The sequence below is a fragment of the Rhea americana genome, unplaced genomic scaffold, assembly GCF_003343005.1.
Source record: "Rhea americana isolate MKP2758 unplaced genomic scaffold, rheAme1 scaffold_292, whole genome shotgun sequence".
In the NCBI taxonomy this organism is placed as follows: Eukaryota; Metazoa; Chordata; class Aves; order Rheiformes; family Rheidae; genus Rhea; species Rhea americana.
The window spans coordinates 714,088-735,385 of NW_028186415.1; the positions used below are offsets into that span (position 1 = coordinate 714,088).

General features: G+C 33.9%; 1 protein-coding gene across 2 annotated transcripts in view; it reads left to right on the forward strand.

Moving 5' to 3' along the window:
* The window catches only part of TUSC3 (tumor suppressor candidate 3), a 137,443-nt gene that overhangs the window by 64,397 nt on the left and 51,748 nt on the right, over positions 1-21,298 (forward strand). For both annotated transcript variants that reach the window (XM_085309148.1, XM_085309149.1), the window contains exon 6: positions 5,279-5,368. In XM_085309148.1, coding sequence (XP_085165274.1) covers positions 5,279-5,368 — 90 coding nt within the window. The remainder of the gene's footprint in view (positions 1-5,278; positions 5,369-21,298) is intronic.

The window sequence follows — 21,298 nt, forward strand, 5'->3', positions numbered from 1 at the left end:
TTTACATATCAACTTAATTGTAAATTGCAGTGTAGAAAATTTGTAATCACATTCAACTGAACCTCCCMTTTGGACAGAATTGCTGTCCAAATGTGATTAATCATTAAAAAATTGTATTAATAATTTTCAGCAGTTTTTAGCCTGTTAATTGTATTAACAAGCAGTAGTTAAGTTAAAAGGAGATTCATTAAGGTCATTTATTGCTGTTTTTGCTATTAACTGTAAAATTCTATTTACTGTAAAAATGAACTGCATTTGAGAGGATGTTGCTTACTTGTAATAAAAAGYAAATATCTCATTTTAGTTACTCAGTGTTTGTAGATTTTGACTCAGAGTAGAAGTAATAGAGAGTAGAATTTTTAAGACTCTGAATTAGATGCTATTTTAAACCATTCTTTTGGTTTCATACCTCCTTTCCTAGGAGGTATTTTAACTTTTTTAAAAAAAGCCTTTGTAATTCTCTTTAGAAAAGTACATACAAAAATTATCTCAAAAGGTGATGATAATGACACAAAAAAATAGCAATTATCAACTGATAAAATGAACTTCTCTTAATGCTTGATATCTTATCTAGCCACTTCCCATGTACTGAATTTGAGTCAGAGATTTTTGTTAGCAGCTCCATTTTGAATAAGCCACACATCGTGTACCCTTTTGCTATGAACTGAAGTCATAAATGTATTCTATTTTTCTATGTATAATCAGAATTGGAGCTTTCTGCTCCTCTCTCATTCTGCCAGCATTCATTAACCATATGGAAAATAACATACTTAATTTCTATTGAGTCTTTTTTATACCTTTTCTGTAATTCAGTAGTTGAAAACCAGCAAATTGGTATCATTGCAAACATACAAATCTCTTTTTCTGTTTTCCTTATGTTTCAGAGCTGCTTAGTTGGTTTAGAGGAGCTTTTATGCTTCCAAATGTTAGATACTTAATTTTTTTATTTAAATGAAAACTGGACAGTACATCAGCTTCTCTGGTCTCTGCCTCTTTTAGTCAACTGTTCCTAAAAAACAGAAATTACTGTTCTGCAAAAAGTGCCTCTCTGTTAGAGTACAGAGGTTCTCAGAAATATTGACTGTATTTTAATTTAATATTTTCTTCAATACTAAAAAAAGTTGTGTCTGGAAGATAGATACTATTTCTGGCACTGCTTTAGGAGGATGTTTTGCTATGCCATTTTTAATGACCTATCTACTGATTTTGATACCAAACTCTCAGAATCRAGACCAGAACTTTTATCTTAGCATTGATTCCAATGACAGTTCATACAAGACTGTAGAATTGGTTTGACCTCAGCATTAGACTGAGCAATAGCAATGCCTTTAGCTATTTCATCCCCTTGTTGAAGTGCTGCAAACTCTGTTAGTATCTTGTATGCCTTAGGCATTTTTAATCGCAACAGCATTACCCAGAAGACTTTTAGAATGGCAAACTGTGATGGTTGATTCATAGTACATAATATTCTAAAAGGTGTCTTTGAGATCACATCCAAAATTTATCCCCTAGATTATTTTAGACTTTAATTCAAATCCTACTATTCATCTATGGGTATTTTTTCCTCTGACTTGCTAGCACAAAGATGAGGAAAGACTTCGATCCTTACATATTTGCAGAGCCCTGTCCTTTTATACTGATAACAAGAAGCAATTCAGATTCTTGTCAAGACTCTYCATTTCTTAAGCAGAGAAAATAAAAGGTCAGACAGTATAAGTTCAGCAAGTTTCTACCATTTTAGATAAGGAATTGCTGCGTTTTAGACAGCAGTTCTGTGACTGAAAGAATATCTGTTCAGTTGGCTAGAATGTGGGTTACTTAGCATTTTAAAGTAATTTCTTTACAGGCTTAYGCCATGCTTTTCTACATGTAATTTTCAGTTTTATTTTATGTATTTAAGTGTTGCTTGTATACATGGGGACTTCAGGAGAGCAAATTCTGTTCTTGGATTCCAAGGCAGCTGCCTGAAAGTTGACTATATTGGGCAAGATATGTCAGAGCATTTGGATGAGGAGAAAAAGCATGAGCTTCCTGTTGTTGTAACAGTTAATGGTTATGAGAGTGTGTTCTGTACAGATACTGTCTGAGTACTGCAGAATATACATTCGTCATCAATTTTTACTCCAAAGGAACTTGAAGGGTGTCAAGTGGCTAGTGGCTGCTAGTGGCTTCTTTACCCCTTCTGCGAATRGGGACCTACATGTGTTTTATTCAGTGATAACACTGGAAAAAATGGGGCTCCACTGCATGAGTAGACAAGACATCTCAAAAGAAGAGCAATAAATGCAGATTATTTTTATATCAATTTACTTWATATTTATTTCTTTTACTTCCTGTAGTTAAAGGTTTTAGACATGCGTAGTGCCTTTAAAGGTATAAAAGCCCATTCTCTTTGCTTGTGTATTGTGCTTCCTGTCTTTGAATAAGTAACTAGGGTAAACTACATGTTTTGGAAATTTTGGATCCCAAAGCATGAGATGCTATGGAAGCTAAGGAGTTCGAAATTTCATAGTGGTAAGCATTCACTGGTCAGTGTATCTATCATGTATGCATAAGTTCTACAAGTAATGAAGTATATATTCCTTCTGAGGCTATTTGACAAGTATTTGAAGTTCTGCAGATTCCAGTAATGAATACAGTGGATTGTTACTGGCTGGTAGCAATAGGAGAATATAGAATGGAGCAAAATGATGTCCAATGCTATCTGTAGCATACTGAATATTTGCTTTAGGAAAATGAAGGCAATCMGGTGTTCTTAGTGTACTTAAAATAGATTAAGAGTGGAAGAGGACAAGTGAAAAGCTGGAGAACGTTATTTTGCTTCTGAAAAGGAAATACACAGTGAAGAGGTGAATGTTGGAAGGAGATCATGGTAAATCCAGGATATAGTGTATTGAATTAGTTTTCTTGATTGCTAACAGTCTCAACTGAAAGAATTGAAAAATGCCTTTAGGATAAATAACCATGCTGTTAACTCTTTCCTTTTCAATAATAATAATAATAATACTTGGAATTAGTTTCTCTCATTTAAAGAACAAATTACCTTAGAGCTATTTTTTGTTAGAAGTAACCATGTTATGAGGTGATGTATTTGCACTGGTAAACATGAAAAACTTCAGTCATTTGAGAAAATTATCAGTTATAAAGTRTATTACTCTATATAAACTGAATTATTTTCTTTTATCCTTCCATATGGAAGCAGATTTGGCCCTGGAGAGCATAAATTAAATGCAGCAATTTAGGAGAGAGTAAAGTAACTGTTTTCATAGAAAGCTCATCTTCAGAGAGTCAAGATTTTTAAACCATATACTTATGTTGTTTCTCTTTTGGTGTTTTATTTTTTAGCTTTCTAACTTTTGGCCTTTCAAAACATTTCTTTTATCTCACCTTTATAYTCTTATCTTCAATTTCTACCCTTTTGTTACCTTCACATAAACATCTGCTCTGTCCTGTGTGATTCATTAACAAAATTGCAATATAAATTTCTCTGCTAAAGCGATCTGCAAAGTATAAAAATAACTGTCTATTCTCTTTTTCCAGTAGTGGAAGCGTGTACTCTCTTCACTTCATTGCCTATTATTAAGTAAAACACAATCCATTTGCTAATAATCACTACCAATATGTTGTCATCTCCCATATTAATTACCATACTATTATACTCCAAATCCTGTTACAGGCAAAATGAAATACGCCTTACATTTAAAGCCAAGAATCTGTTTTTAGTGTAATTGAAATCGTACGGGTATAATCAGAGAATTATTACTAATCTGGATCTGATTATTAAAAAGAAAAAAAATATTTAAAAGAATATGATTACACATACTTCCTAGTATCTTTCTCTTTCTCTGATGTTATGCTCACATTTCTACTCTTTCCTTCTGGATCCTGAGGTCGGGGGCTTTAGTGTAGGGCGGGAAGATGTTACGGGGAATCATCAGTGTCCCATGTCCTTTGCTGGGAGGAGTATGATGTTGAGGCTTTCTTCCTCCTCACTGTAGGGTCCACTTGGGGCTATTTTTTGTTTGTTTTTCCAACATTTTTACAATTTGTTCTTTTTTTCTTGATCKGCAACTACACCTTACTTTGAAATTTACTATATAAGTGCAGATTGTCTTAAAAATGTTGAATGCTTGTCCTTCATTCTGTTTGTGACCAACTCTCACATTAGCTGACATTTACTTCACAAATATGTTACTAAGTATTCTTTAAAGAAAAGCAGAAAATTCTCCTCCCCACTTTTAACGTAGTAGTTGTTAGTAAAAAAAAAAAAAAAAAAGTCCACTCTGGTTTAGCTAACCATCAAAATGTGTACTGTGGCAGCTCATTACTTTCCATCCCTCCTAGGCTTGAATTCTTAGGTTCTTGATCCATATGCTTAAATCACTCTGAGTATACTATGCTGGTGAGACTACTCGTGCAGTAAAAATGAGCATATACATAAGTATTTGTAGAAACTGGATCTAACAGAGTTTTTGCAAGAATTATCTCTTAGCACATCAGAAGACATAGTTGGGTGATCTGAGCTTTCAAATTCTGTTTTACTCATTTGGTAATCAAAAGATASTATATTTTCCTCTTTAGGATAGTGATAATGGCTGTTGCTATAACTATGACTTTTGTTATGTAGATTCTACAACATGAACTTCTGTAATAAGTTATGTCCATTTTTACAGTTTCCTTACATCCCTACTATATCTTCATATTTCTTTCTATAGAGAATTTCACTTTCCTACAAACTCGACCGTTGTTCTTTGTCATAACTAAAACGAAACAGCCTTATAGGACACACATGTAAGAATCCTGTAAGATGGGACAAATCTTTTTTTGAGAACTAAATCTTTTTTATATCATTTCACACACTTGAAAACAAACAGCTAGGCTAAACACTCAGATTGCAGCAGAAATAACTTCGTAAAAGGTTGTATAAATTTCAAACAGTAATYTTCAGAATATTTGCAATGAGTGACTTCTGCTGCCACGCATGCTTTTTGCCATATAGATGTGTAAATTTGGCAATTCCGAGTGCACATAAAGACAGGATTATTTCAGGTGAGATTTTGGAAATCCCTATCTTGAGCTAACTCATTTTCTAACAGAAGTCATTAAGAATTTTATGAGAATAATACTTCTGAAAAAATCTATCCTAAGCATCTAATGGAGGTAGATAATTGTATTTGGTTAAGTAAACAATAATGTACCTATAAGTAACATCACCAGAAAAATTGGGTTCTAATCAGTTCCTCTGGATAAATAAATGTATTGTTTTTGTATWTTCCAGTGTGTTGTATTTGCCATGACATCTGGTCAAATGTGGAATCACATCCGTGGTCCTCCATATGCTCATAAAAATCCTCAGAATGGACAAGTGGTGAGTGGATTCTTTTAATTTTATTTTGTGGGGAAATAATGTATATATAGGTGCTTCCTACAGTGACTGTCTACAGCTTCAAAGATTGCTGTTCTGTGGCACTTTGACAGTGGACCGGGGTTGTAATTCTTAAAATGCAGAGTCATTTACAAAACTTCAAGCATTTATAAAGTACCATTACCTTTGATCTGAGCACTGAAACAAGTGGCTATGTTATTCAAAATTCTCTCTCAGTCACCCAGTTGCAGTAAACGTGTTATAAAATGTTCAATACTATTCAATTTCAAAAATAAAACTGCCCAAAAATAAACAGATGTTGTGCCTTTTTGTAGAAATGTGCTCTGTCGCAAAGGGAAAAAACAAGGTCTGTTGGTTTGATTTGTTTTTTGTGTCCCCCCTCCCCACACACACACACCACAAATATCCATCAGACTCCATTTACACAAACTTTGAAGTTTGAAACCTCTTATCTTCCTCTTACTTGCACCTTTTTAATTAGAGGACAAGGTAAATGTTCYCATGTGCTTTTCACTAATTTCCATCATACCTGTCACTTTTTCACTAAACTTTACAGGATGTTTTTTTTTTTTCCGTTTGCTTCTTCAATTTAAATGTTTTATTAGCTTTCTTAGGAAGTTCCTATTAGTTCAATACTGCCAAAATTACTTTTATATTCTACTGCTTGCTGGTCCCTGCTCACAAATTAGCAAAAGTTCATTAAAATTCAGAAGGAAAAGCTCTCTTTTCCAAATGGGTTAAAAAAAAACAAAAAAAAAAACAAAAAAAACCATGGTTTTCTACCACTGTCTGTCATTTACCACTTTTCAAATAAGTTGTTGGAACGGGATTTACAAAGCGTGCAGTTAAGTTATTCAGACAGGAAACTTCCATATTTTGTGGAATGTCAAGGTATTTTCAACTTTGCCCATCAGTAGTTAATAGAGGCTGGCATAGGTCTGAAAGAATAAATTTTCTCCCAAGCTTTCTTTGATGTGTCACATCTTAATTGGAGTAGCAGAAAGTGATGGTTTGAATTTGATTACTGATCTGCTTTGTATCAGGAATATAAGAGCATATTGATGTCATAAAATGACATAATTCCATCTGTCAACTTTGTTATGCAGAAGTAGAACTGATAATGTAATAAATAATGTCTGTAAAAGACTGCTTATAAAAATTTAGAATTTTTTATTGCTGCCTTGCTGTATTAAATTTGACGCTTTCATACTAAGCGACAGAAAGAACTGCATAGAAACTACTGCATAGAAAAAAACACCGATCCTAAGAAGCTAATTTTACCATATACATACTGCCCTTCTTAAAGATCTGTTTCTGATGGGTAGCCTACATTAAATCATATAAAAATGCCCAATTAGTCTTTTTGTTTCCTAAGCTTGTGCCATCTTGTCTTAGTTTCCTGAGGRTGAACTTTCATATCCTGCCTGAGTGTCTGAAAAGCTACTAGTTTGGGAGTATTAACATAAGCAACCAAATAAAAATGTTAGTAAAGATGATCTCACATTCTAGTTAATAATCTGCTGAATTGGTCTGCACRTGTTTTCTATTCTGTTTTTCTGGACCAGTATATAACTTTAGGCAAGTTGTTTTGTGTCTCCGATTCCCTTGTCTCATTGTTATGTTTCAGTACTGCCACTTCTTTGGAGCTGTCTGTGTTAGTAAGTAAAACAAGTACCAGTCAGACTCTAAGAATTCAAAAAGGTCTCAGTGCAGAATCACAAATTCCTGATTTATTTAACATCCCCCTGAGCTGTGTAGTTGTAACTTAAAGCTATGAAAAGTATCAATGTAAAAAGCTGCATAAATATTCTGTTAATMTTTACATATTTTAGATTGTAGTTTTTTTTCAAAGAATATTATTGAACACCTTCCTGTTTCTTTTTTCTAGTCCTCTGWATTTGAAGTCATCAAAAGTGATAAATCTACTTATAAACACTTTTATGGCATTCATTCAGCCATGACATTCATGATAGCAATATTTTTCATTAAGTTAGCAACATCTTCATGAATATTTCTAGATGAAATCTGGATTATTTAGATGAAATTTAAATAATGATCTAGTCTTCAGTGCCCAGGATTTAGTCTTAATTCCAAATTTGCCCTAATGTAMAGGGAAAACAGTACTAACATGTAAAAATTCTAAACTCAAGTTCTACTCTCTATACTCAAGAGCATTGGTAAGTGTACAATAGTTTACCAACCTTAATTGTTTTAATGTTAGGTTCAAGTTTCTTAATGCTTAGTTTTTTCTCATTTCATAGAAGGAATTACTTGTTCAGTTCTGTAACTAGCTGTGGAGCCTGAAATGTCACCACACTTTGAAAGTGATAGCATTCTCTCTTCATAAACTGTTCCTTGCCTCAGATATCTCCTTTKGTTTGCTTTGTTCTTGTCATAATTTTAAAAGACATTTCATCTGTCCTCCTGAAATTCTTGTTTTGTCAAAAAATGAAAAGCCATTTGTCCRATTTGCTGAAGTAACATTACTTATGAGTGTCAATATCTTGTAAAGGTATTTTTAAAACTTTTTGAAYAACTTTTTAAACTTTTTTGTCTTATGCACTGTGTGTAAGGTTCAGCACTTGATAACCATATTACTTTCTATGTGCAATTGTATTGTTTGAATGAGGCTTTTAAACCGTATTTCTGTAATTCTCTATGGGTCTATTCTGTGAAGTCGATATGATCTGAGGTTGTTGTAGTTGCTTCCCTTATTCCCTACAGATTTCATCTAATTTCAGTATTTGGGTCTACRTGCAAGTATTAGCAGTTTCTTATGTAGAAAGCAGAGTCACACGGTAACTTTGATAATGTTTTTTAGTTTGGTTTTGGGTTGACTTAACTGATGCTAGTCTGTCTTGACACACAATTTGTTCATCTCTGTTATACTTCAGGAGTTCTTCACCTTTTAATAAATGGGGTTTTTTTAGGATCATGTGATGCTAAATTCTGTACCTGTTTCACCTGAATCGAGAGTGGAAATCAAACATTGCACAGCRTATAAACAGTCTTGGGAGAGCTCTAGCTTTTCTTCAAAGCTTGACCTGCTTAAGACTGCTGAAGAGACAAGTAGAGTGCTGGAGAACATGATGAAATATTATTAAGTTTCATTCAGAGATTGTTCTCTTGCTGTTTAATTGACTTAATAGCAAGGAATTCTCATTAAATTTTCATCAACTTTTAATCAAATTACAGTGTGGCTACGAAAGCATTTACATCTGTCTTTGCAGGAATTACCAGTCCTTTTTTGATTTGGATGCAAATTCTACATTTCTTCCTGTGCAAATATGGTTAAGACTGCATCTTTAAAATAGCTGAAAATTTACTATATAGTAGTACAGGGCAAGTACGAACTAGGTCTAAAATATTGAATTAAGGTGCATTTCAAAGCTTCTAATTTTCTTTCCTCCTCTGAGAAGAAATGATTAGAAATTGAAAAAGTTTTTACAGGGAGAGGGAAATATGATACTGTTATTGTCAGATATTAGATGGTTTTCGTACAAAATTTGATGCCGTGTGATATGGATAATGGTTTTATTTGCACTATATTTACTGGATTTTTTTGCGTGTCTTATATTTTAAAAATTTGTTAAAATTGCTTAAGAATAGCACAAAAAAAAAGTCCTTAGGTAGCAATTTGTGTCCATTTAGTAGATCTTTTAAATAAAACACCTTGCAATGTCAGATCAAATACAAATATCTGTCCAGTTGCAGAGTTGTTTATTCAGACTCCTTTTTTTCCTACTTTAGCAGTTTTATAATCACTGATCCTTATGCAGAAACAGTCCCTGAAGTACCACTTTTCAAGTGGTCTTGCTGATAGGMGTATCTAGTAATCTCTGTGTTTCTGAGGTCAAATGAAAAAATTGTTAGACTGCTGTGATTCATGTTTCCATTTATCAATGGAAAATTAAGGTATTCAGCATGACTATTTATGTTTAGAATATCAAGATTCTTAATTCATATTAGTCCTATACAGCTAAGCATGACAAAATGTCATTTATTGTACTATATTCTGTATTGTTCTTACTTTTTCACATGATTTTAATTAAAATAAACAACTATTTCATGGAACTGATTTAAAAAATGACCTTCCCTTTCAAGCTCAGTAAATCATAGTTCCTTCAACCTAAATGTAAATATATTTGAAAAACAGTTCACCAAGACTGTATTTGTAATGTCCAGCTTTTCTGAAAGTGTCCAGGTTGATTGATAGGAGCATCAATATATAAAAAAAATCACTTAGTTGTGTTATCTGTCATTGTAAACTTGTGTTGCTTTTGGATAAAAAAACAAAAAAGTTCATACAGGTTATAGTATCAGTGCATAGCCTAAGATACTCAGGTTGGCCTCACTCGTATTACAGCAAAGTTTTGGTGCATCTGTTAGCAATATATCCTATTGTGGCCTTGAAAATACTTCTTAATATTTCTGATTTGAATAGCCAAATATTTATATTAGTATACTCCATAGAAATGAGAAGTAGGTTATTTACATTATGACTATGTATTTAATGAAATAGCTTTCCTGTGGTCATTCAACTAGTGAGTTTACTCAGAAGGTGCAACTAGTAAAGGTTCCTCAAGACTTCAGATTTAAACCTTTGTCATGATTTAGTTAAGAAAATTCAAGAACTTGCAGTGCAAGGAGTAAAACTAATATAAAACAAACTCTTTATTAATTCATCACAATAACTCAATAACAATAATAGGCCAACGTATTAACCAGTAGGCAACATTATGTCTAAAATAGTATTAGGAAAAATACTAAGCTATGTAAGACAGCTGTCCTAATCCTTGAGATCTCAAGGGTGATCATAGCTATCATTTCAGTAACTTTCTGTATGATGACTATTTCTGTCTTGAAATCAAAAAAGGACAATCTAGTCCTATGTTTTGTACTTTTCTCTTTAATTGTGGGAGCAAAAGAACATAGGAGAATTGTGGTGGTGACACAAGAACCCCTAAATTCTTGAAACAAACAATTCTTGAAATGTACATTCCATAAAAGTTAAAACATGATTTTTTTTCCCCCCAGCACTGTTGCAGTTTTAGCTGAGTAAAGATGAAACATGTTCCAGATGAAGTAAAACTAGATTTTGAACAAGTAATCAGGCAGCAAGTAGCCTCCCATGATAACATCAAATGAAAAAAAMCCCACATTTTAATTGCTACTTGTAACAGCAGAAATCCAATTTAAATTGTCCAAAAATCCTTGCAAGTAAGAAATGTTCTCTTCCCTCCTTCGTGAAGTATAGCTAAACTTTCAGAAGCAATTTAGTTTCATTTGGAAGAACTGCTTTGCATGAAACAGCTATATTTATGTCAAAAGTCAAATCTCAACTGTCTGTGAAGTTGTGAAGCAGCTGAAGATAGGATGACAGTGCAGTTAGAAAACATATGCTTGTTTTATTAAGGGGGAAAAAATGGAATGATGCAAGGGAAAACCTGTTCATGTGATTCTGTTACTAGTAGAACAAGAGCTGTTTCCTTAAATTCCATTTCAGTCCTAGACAGGAATCTAGTTGTTTTCTCTTCCAGGACTTCACTGGTTGTGTAAGTATTTAAAGGTAAGAACCTTCCCTAACTAAGCTGAATTGTTGAGTAATTCAATTTAGAAGGTACCTGTGGAGATTATCTAGTCCAACTACCTGCTCAAAGTTGGTAATACTAGATCAGGGTCCTCGACCTGGTCCAGGAGGGCATTGAATCTCCAAAACTGGAGATACTGCAGCCTCTCCAGGCAGCCTGTTCCAATGTTTGACCACCCACATCATTCTTTTAATTTAGTGTTTTTGACTTCTTTATTTCCCTCAGGAGCATTCAGGGTAAATTTTGTCCTTCTGTTCAGTGAATGCTGATTTAGCAGAGTTCTTAGTTAAAATATACCACTGACTAATAAAATTAGTTATCCCTGCACTGCAGTTTTTCAGGACTCCTGAAGGCAGATCTTTGCTTAAGCAGCACAATCACTGTTACAATATCCCCACAGTATCCATACCAGAAACAAGAAAGCATTAAGACTGGAGTCTTCATAGAGATTTTTTTCTGTAAAGCTGTGCAGATCTTCTTCCTGTAACTATTAAAAAAAAATGTAACTGCTAAAAAAAAAAAAGAAAGAAAAACACTAAAACAAACAAAAAAGTATGCTTATTTTCTTCTAAAATTTTTCAGAATGCTTTTAACAATTTTGAGGGAATGGGAAAAGAGAGAAGGAAGGAACTATACTTTTTTCTTCATTGTACAGCATAATCTTTCCCTATTGCACAGCACAATCTTTCACTATTTCAGTTGGATTATTTTGTGAATCTTTCCTTTTCCCTCCCTAAAGATAACCTATAATACAAGGATGCAGGTGTTCCTCTTGCTGAAATAAATATTCTGCAGTTGTAAGTCATCCTGTGAATTGTAAAGCAAGTATCAGAATATTTGCTGTACTGCACAGACTTCTAGCATTGTAGACCTGGTGACTTTTTCAGCTGGAAAGCTCTTTCCTTTCCATATAGTCTTGCTGGTAAGATCTAATGCTGTCATTTCAGTATAACAGTATTAGATTTCTCATATACCTGTCAACAATGTCAAGAGAAGGGACATATATTTGAGTGCATTAATATAAATGAAACAGTATAATACAGACAGCCTTTTATGGACTGATTCACCCATAGTCTCTATTTCAGACAGTTACTTTTTTTAAGATGGTTATTGAGTTTAAGGCATTTTGATACTTTTCCTCATCTGCAAGGCAACAGTTATTTGTTATTTGATACTCTTATATTTTGTATGTTTTCAAGGCAGCAAAAATTATTCTACCTTTCTTCGGTCTAGCTCTGGTGCCAACATTAATTGCTTTCTTTGGTTAATCTTTTATGTTTCTTGACTGTTCCTGAAGGAAGAAACAATAGAAGAAGACATAAAGACAAAATTAATAGGTAAACTTAAAAGCTTTTTTCTACATACTAGTTGTTCTTCTGAGCCTCTAATAAACAGAAGGGCAGTACTGCGCATCCTCAGGAAAAGTGCCTCCTATGTTCTAGATGTCAAGTACTTTTCCGAGGTCCTAGACATTAAATGCCACTATATCTATGATTTTGTTTTTCTTTTCTTTGAATCACTTACAGTTCTTTCTTTTTTTTTTCTTTCCCCTTATTGGGGGTTGATAGCCAGATCTTTTGACTAATATAGTGAGGGACACAGTTTTCATTTTTTTCCTCACATATTCTTCTGAAGCATCATGAATGTTCAGAAGGTTAATTATGTTAGTGATAATATAGTTACTGTTATCTCTACCATTCATTTTGAGACATTGTAGAAGCATTTCCCACTCTTTTTTTCCCCCCTACTGCCTAGCAACGTACTTGCGTAAGAATTCAACAATCTGAACGTAGGTAGCTAAGGAACCATTTCTGCCTTCAGTTATGCTCAGGTAGGCAAAAYCTGTTCCTGTATAAAATACCTATACTAAAGGGTTGACTGCTGGGCTAAGCAGATTTTTTTTCAAGACAGTGGTAAAATTACCGCTCATTTCAATATGGTGAAGTTAGACCGATGCAAAACATGTATCCAGTATCCAAGAAACATACTGATTTTTCTTTCTGAGTAGTTCTCCATTACAGGAAGTGAAATTTGATCTAGTGTTATAATAAATGGTGAGACTGTTTGAATAAATGAAGAGCATTTTTTGTGTTTCTTGGATTAATTAATTTRTAGTGTTTATTTGTAATGTTCATTTCTTAGAATTATACTTTTGTTTATTGCAATGGTTATAATTATACAGGAAATTAGAATGTATGCTTGGGTAATAGATACTTTCATCTTCCAGTGCTCCTCATTGCTATACATCTTGAAAATATATATAAAAGCTTTTAGTATTGTTAAAGAGAATGCTTACTGAATTTATAATGCTTGTGTCATCAGAAAAATAAACTCCATRAAGCTTGTGTTATTAAAACTTTCTGCTATTCAGTTATGTCCAAAGGACAAATTCAACCTAAAATATTGGAATTCTGTAGAATAATGTGTGAACGGTAGCCTCATAAACTAGACGCTTGGGAAAAAGTGAAAGTTCTAAAATTATTGTGATACTAATTTAGTCAGATTTTTGCTTACAAGTATAACTTCCATGGCTGTCACATTATCAGTGTTTGGGTGCAGAAGCAGACATTGCTAAGTGAGTTGCCTAAATGTGGTAAGTGGTACAGTAATAAAGCTACTTTGCAAGTAGTAAAGCTATATTTAGCGTAACAAATAACAAAAAAAACTTGAAAGTGAGTATCTTTCAGTTGCTTCATCCACATAAAAATCTTCCTTGGGGGAGGCAAAAGAGAGAATTTAACTTTTATGGTATGTCTTGATTGCTGGTCAGGATTTAAACTCCATTCATGTCCATATTGTTTGGAAGCAAACAGGAATGGATTTTAGACACATTCTTTTAAGAAACTATTTGTGTCTTGCATTACCTTCTAGGTCAAGCACACTGCTGTGTTTCATCTAAAAAAGCCCTTGCAGCACTGCCACGTGACTCTCTTAGTTAGAAAAGTCAGCCTAGAGTACTTCCTAGGAGTGRTATTTTTTTGCATAACACAGCTGAGATTAGTCTGCCTGTTAAATGTTTCACAAGCACCTTGCATCAAGCTAATATGATGTACAGAACTGGGTTGAGGAGCAGATTTAATGTACTTCACAGTTTCTTGTTCATGATTTACAGAATGAAACTTCTGACATTCATTAAACTGTAGTTCTACTTTATGTTTGTACCTTTCGAAAAGTCAATCATTAATATTTGTTTTAAAGCTCCCAAAGGTTGGAGCACTTTAATTTCAGTTACAGTACAACTCAGAACAGAATTCTGYATGGAAGATCTGAAGCAAATCTAGGTTTTGAGCAATAAACGAAAAAGTATGAAATATCCTCTTTCATGCTTACTGGTCCCAAGATCACTTAGCATAGCAGGAACCTCTGCATGAAGAAGATATAGTATTATTACATAAATAGAGAAGTTTTTTGGATTTGTCATTCCTTCAAAATGTTAGTATGTATTAATGGAATGAAWGAAGATTTTGCTCCATTAATTTTTATCATTACTGTTCTGAAAAAAAATTTCTAAAAAAAAAGGTGTTGATGTTAGTTTATGTGCCTTTTTCTCTTCCATAGTTCCATAGTTTTTATTAATCAGGTTAGRTAATCCTTGTCAGATAAAAGGAATTATACCATAGTCTTCTCAGTGGTCAAAAACCAGAGTTATAGAACCAAACTGAAAATTGATTTTTCAGTTACTGTTGTTTTATTTACCTGAAATTTGAGAACACTTTGATACAAACCATAAATAAACACCATGTAATCTTGTCCAATGCTGTCATTTATCAAGACGTTATTAATACTGGAAATGGGRCAAAAAAACGTAGATGGCTCTAGGACACAAATACTGCAGTTAAAAAATARAACTTTAAAACTGAGCTCTGGAAATTAGGAGAAATATTTGTGCATATTACTATACAGAGTGCTTGTATGTGACATAGTAGAGAATTGCAGAAAGTTTTGTTAAATTTAGCTACCTCACCTTATGAATGTGTATTTAACTAGAGGTATGCTACAGTAAGTGGAAATAATGAAGTATTGGCAAAATCAGCTGTACAATTTGAGAACAGATTTTTTAAAATCAAAYTGAACTAAATTTAAACTGTTAACCATTTAATAGCTCAGTAATTGATCCCTCAAATTATTATTATTAATAATCTCTGGAAAATAAAAAAAAAACACAGGGATGTGATGTGAATTCATATGCCACTTTAGGTAGTGCTCACAAAAGGACCATAGTTTGTTTGCTGCTCTAGTTTGCTACTATATACTTATTTTCCCATAAACCTAGACCTGCATATATCTTCCAAACTGTGATCATGTAGGAAAATAGAAACACAGATTTTAATTTTTCTCCTATTTCTCTTTCATTGTTTTTTCCTGCTTCTCTAATTCTACTAAAATATGGGAAAGCTTCATGCACTGAAGGATGATGAACAAATGAACCTCCCTCACAACAGTCTCTTTAAAGCTGAAGAAAAACTGCTAAATGAAAAAGATAAAAGAAACATTCAGACCACTTTTACTCAGATGATTATTTTTTGCATCAGTTGAAGAATGTGCCTTCAAAAAAGGGTAGGAGATATAACACAAGATAAAACAGAATCCTGAAAATAGGCAGAGAACTGAACTGGAGTAGCAGACAAGTAGTAGCAAAGTGAAGAAAAGGAAAACTAGAAGAAATTTTCTAGTAGGATCCTAATTGTTACATATGTCTGCTGRTACGTTTGAACTCTTGCAAATGAGCCTCTTTTCAGCAGAACTTACTCCCTTTGAGAGTTGCAGAATACTGCAAGGTTTTGTTGTTAACACAGTAGRCATACTGGCAAGTTATCATCAAGTTTTGTTGAGATACACAATGTTGATTTGAGTTCTTTCCTTTATTTTTCCTCTCCCAAAATGTATTGCACTTAACCACTGTTTAATATAGCTCTGATCCAGCAAATARCTTAAATGCTTAGTTCCAAGCATGAGTACACAGAAGTGGCAGGGGCCTTCTGCTTCTCCAGTCATGGGCAAGGGTATCACATAGAAAGCTTTGACTTAAACTAATTAAGAATTTGCTTCCACACTTGTTTTAGGGTGCTGTTGAAGCCCTTTGTATTCTAATGAAGCTACTTTTAATTGCTGTGTGGAATTGACTGGTTTGCCATTTGTTTGTATCAATGTTTGTATAAGAATTAAGCAGTTAGAATCATAGAATCAGTGAGGTTGGAGGAGACCTCTGGAGATCATCTAGTCCAACCTCCCTGCTCAGCAGGGKCACCTAGAGCATGGTACACAGGGTTGCATCCAGGCAGGCCTTGAGTATCTCCAGAGAAGGAGACTCCACAACCTCTCTGGACAACCTGCTCCAGTGCTCCGTCACTCTCACAGGGAAGAAATTCCTCCTCACGGTCAGGCGGAACTGCCTGTGGTTCAATTTCTGCTCATCACCTCTTGTCATGTCACATCGGACAACTGAAAAGAGTTTGTCCCCGTCCCCTTGACACCCTCCCTTCAGGTACTTACACGCATTGATAAGATCCCCCCTCAGTCTTCTCTTCCTCAGGCTGAAGAGGCCCAGCTCTCGCAGACATTCCTCATAGGACAGGTGCTCCAGCCCTCTGATCATCCTTGTAGCCCTGCACTAGACTCTCTCCAGTAGCTCCATGTCTCTCTTGTAGTGGGGARCCCAGAACGGGACACAGTACTCGAGATGAGGCCTCCCCCAAGGCTGAGTAGAGGTATGTTTATAGACATACTTCCTGTCCACATCCATTTTCCAAAGCCTGGGCAAGCCCTTTGATTCTTTCATCTAAAATAATGTTTTATTATTGTGGCCTGCACTCTGCCAATTCTGATAGTTCTTGAGTATAGGCACTCAGTATTGTATAACATATTGCAGATATAATGCTTTGTATCTTGGATCTAACTTAATTTTTTAATAGATCACATTAATGAGCCATATTCATTCTGTACTTTTCTAGTGCATGTCTTTTTCCAACTGAGTTTTTTTGAGTTAATGATAACCTAATTTGTGGAAATTCATCTGACTTTCCAAGCATATAACCTTCATTTCTTCCCATATAATGTAGTGATTTTGTTCTCTGTTCCTCTGGCGTCAGCAGAATTCATTAGTACCTTTTTTTGTGCTTAAGTCATTAACTTTATACTTAATAAATTAATCCCAAGATCCAGCCTTCCTTCTAGCCTTGTATTATCTGTTTCAAAGTAGCCCATTCTATCTCCCATTGAGCTAGTTATTTAGCCCATTATAATCTTGATTCTAAACCCCTTTTTCTCTAGCTTCATGTATAACGCAGTATAAAATGATTTAACAAAGTGCAGATAAATGATACCATATTTTCTTTGTCAAGAGGTTTATTCACCTAGTGAAAGAGATTATGCCTGATAAATCTGCTATCTTTATCTTTGGAATATAGTGCCATATCTGATCTCATTTTTCATTTTACTTCATGTATTTAATTACTYTTTATTTCAAAATTCATTTAAGGCATTGTAGTTATTGAAATCTATTTTGCTTCCAGAATCTGTGAAGTTTCTATGGTTATGATTCTGTAGATACGGACTAACATCCTATGATAGGCTTGGTTCAAAAAAATATCTAAATAAATTGCCACTAGAGTTTAAGATACATGTACTAATTTTATAATTCTGCTCTTCGAGTTCTCCTTCAAATTTTGATATAAGATAGATGCATTCTGTTAGCTATATAACTGTTGTCTCCCTTTTGTTCATCATCAGTATTGCAGAAAACAGACTTGATATCAGAGATTGGGTCATTACCATTGTTTACTGCATATTAACTTTACTTTTTTGCTTGCTCTCTGTTTTAATGGCTGAAATACGAGCTATCTRTTTTCTTTTTCATTTGCAGGTTCCACCTTAGCTTACCTCCTGACAATTTTCATTTTATCTCTAAGCTTCTTGACCTTTTAAGAGGGAAATGTATTTGCTAGTCAGTCTTGTTCCATTCTTCCTAATCTATGGTTCTTCCTTCGATTCCATTTGAGATTATTAATCAGTTAGGTCTGGAATTCTTCTCTGAAAGGTSACTTTTGGTATATGTGGGATGCAGATTCCAAAAGCTGAACAAACTTAAAGTTTCCTAGTCTCTGACTTATTTGAGTCCCCACGTTTTCTTGTGTAGATGTCTCGTTAATTTTTCAGTTCAGTCTGCACTGTTGAAATGGAAGAGTCTTAAATGGTATGTTTTAAATGTGTTACTATTTGTATTTCAGTTTAATTTAATGAATCTGAGGTTATTTTTTCTGAATGCATTTTAAACTTTCTGTTTCATTACAGTGTCCTTGTTTTCTATGAAAATGATATTTAAAATAGTATTGCCTCTTGTTTAATTAGTGAGTAACTAAAGATGGATTTGCCAGCTGTTAGGTTCAGATCACTGAGATTTGCTGTTAGTACTATCTGTTTCAGTATCTCTCTAGAAATTAGAAATTGGTCTCACCTGTCCTGTGAGGTGTCGTCTTTCTGAATGCTTCACCATTGTTGAACCTTGCAAAATCACAGAATCAYAGACTGGTTGAGGTTGGAAGGGACCTTTAAAGATCATCTACTCCAACCTCCCTGCTCAAACAGGGTCACTTAGAGCAGGCTGCCCAGGATCATGTCCATATCCCTCACCATCATATTGATCTGACTTATCTGTTGATACCTCTTCTTCTCCTTCAGAGTCCTAAGATTTCCACTGAGACTCTGCTCATTTTTTCCCTATTTCCATTTCTCTGCAAGTTCACCTATTCCGGAGCTTGGTTCTTTTGTGTTCTTTTGAAGCCCGCCTTTCCTTAGGACCAGACAGAAACTAGTCTCACATAAWACCACTTGCAATATGTATAGTGTAAACAGTTGGTTTTTGGAAGTGATATGCTCTACTCACTAATAYAGACGTAGCCTGTAAGTCTTCAGCAGCACAACATAAACATGTTTGCATCAGTACTGATGAATTTCTTCCAGTGAAACTGTGAAATTTATTCTGATATGAAGGGTGATTCATGGTGGGAGGTTCTGCTTCCATAAGGACATTTCAGCCACTGATTTGTAGGTAATATCTCTGTATCTGGTACATTTACGTATGTTCTGGTAATAGATYCTCAACTGCATATGTTTCTGCTTCTTGTTGGCACGTGTATCTATGAAAGATACAACTAGATAGAGCTTTCCTTTAAAACCTTTTTCCTTTAAGAGTGTAACTGAACATTCTTCACTTTCTAAATCCGGGAATTTTGGGGGTCATGTCTACTTTTATCCTAGTAGCCTAACAAGTCTTTTCTTACACAGAGATATGGAAAAATGAAGACCAAATGCCTGTTCTTCTACATCTCCAAAGTTGTGATGCAGACACTGATATTTTCTCTTTGACTGTTGTTTCTGTTGGGTGGGGTAAAGATTGCCTTGATCACCTTTACCTTTTTTTTTTTTTCTGGTGGAGATTTAACAGCCAAATCCCATGGTTCCCCATCCCTTTCCCTTTTGTGTTCAGCAGGAATGAGTCTGATAATATCCAAGCCTGTATTATAGAAATTTTGCAGGTTACCAGCTGCAAACCACTTAACTTGCAATGGGATGAAATCTGTTACTCTGAGGAATAAATTTAGTTAGGAAAGAACAATCCTCAACTCCCATGAAACTCTATGCTGGTCATTTCTGTTTCTTGGGAAGACTGATCCTCAGGGGCTCCTCAGAATCCATTGATTTAATACGCTTTGCTGTCTGCCTTACTTTGTACTTTTAAAGCTTTGCTAGTCTGGTTATCAGGTGAAAAAAAGTGTCTTGTTGACTTAAAGATCTTTCCTCTTCGATCTTATAACTTTCTGTTGACAGCAAATATACATCTCAGAATGGATGTTTCGAAGCTCTGACTAGCAAAAGCTAAATTGTTTTTTTTCATTCAAAATTCATAAAACAGTTTTGCTATGGAAATAAAGTGCATGGTGTCTAAATGAAATCTAACCTTGCAGATCTCTATATATAAACTTTGGCTGATTCAAAATAATTGCAGAAAATTTTAATGAACTCTTCAATTTCTATCCTGTCTTACTTTAGGTGTTGTAAATATAAGGTTGATAGAATTTTAGTTAAGTTATCAAATTAAGATTTTTGCAGCTGAGGAAATGTATTGAAGTAATTTAATAACTGAATGTCAATTAAAATGTGAAAATAGCTTTTAAAAGTATTGTGTCCTTCTTTGTGCCTAACAAACTTTTAAATATGGATATTCTATCATCTTTTTTGTTAAGTATTACAGCAGGTGAAATCCTGCCCCTTTCATGTCCATAGATACTTTCTTTTTAATATTCTAGGAAGATAAATTTGTCTCTGTGTTGGTTCTTATATATATATATATATATATATATATATATATATATATATACACATACATACACTGTACAATTCATTTAACAGTTTAGTAAAATACAAATTAAAGTTGATGACATTAAGATTCTAGACATAAAAAAATTCAAAAAAGCTCAATCTTTTAATAGAACTCTAACAAATACTGTAATGTGTATATGTTTCCTCATTATAATGATTCCTCTGTTCATTTTAAAGGSCAGTTTGAATATTCTTGATGCTTTTATTTTAATTTGGTCAGCTAAAAAAGGCATAGAACATTTTCAAACATACAGAAGTTGAATTTTAATATCTATACAAAGAACAGTGCATTTCTGTTACAGAGAGTTTGTCAGAAAGGATTTGCTAGATAGTATTAAAAATACTAGTTTCAAGAGAGACAAAAGAGTAACCTTCAAACTTTTTATGACTTTCTCTCTCTTATCAGTCAAGTAAGTGTCAGAGCCATAATGTGAATACTCAAGAAGGCTTTGAATTGTCAATAGAGGAGGCTTCCTCTTTGAGGTTATATTTGCTGGAACAGAAGAGATAACACTATTATCAGTGTTTTTATAGTGTAGCCAATTTCTCATTGCATGTACTGAAATGCAGTTTTTAATACGGTTTAGATATTAGTATAATGATAAATATGTCAGACTTCTAAAATAAGTTCTGAATGTTTCTGTCAGTCCTGATACTGTGTCAACTTCCATTCTGATCTCTCTCGGAGATTTTTATGACTGTTTTTGGAAAAGAAGTAATTTCCAAATACATTTCTAACCTCTTTTTTTAAGGAAGTTGATATTAAATATGCATTTGTTTCTGAGAAGTGTATATTGAATTGTCAGCTTTCTTTTACCAATTGGTACTTCCAAGTTTAGCACTTGAATGTAAACATGCATACAGAATCAATGCAAGCCTCCTGTATAACATACAAATACTGTTAAAAGCTATTTATGATGGCTATACTAGGAGTTTTGTAACT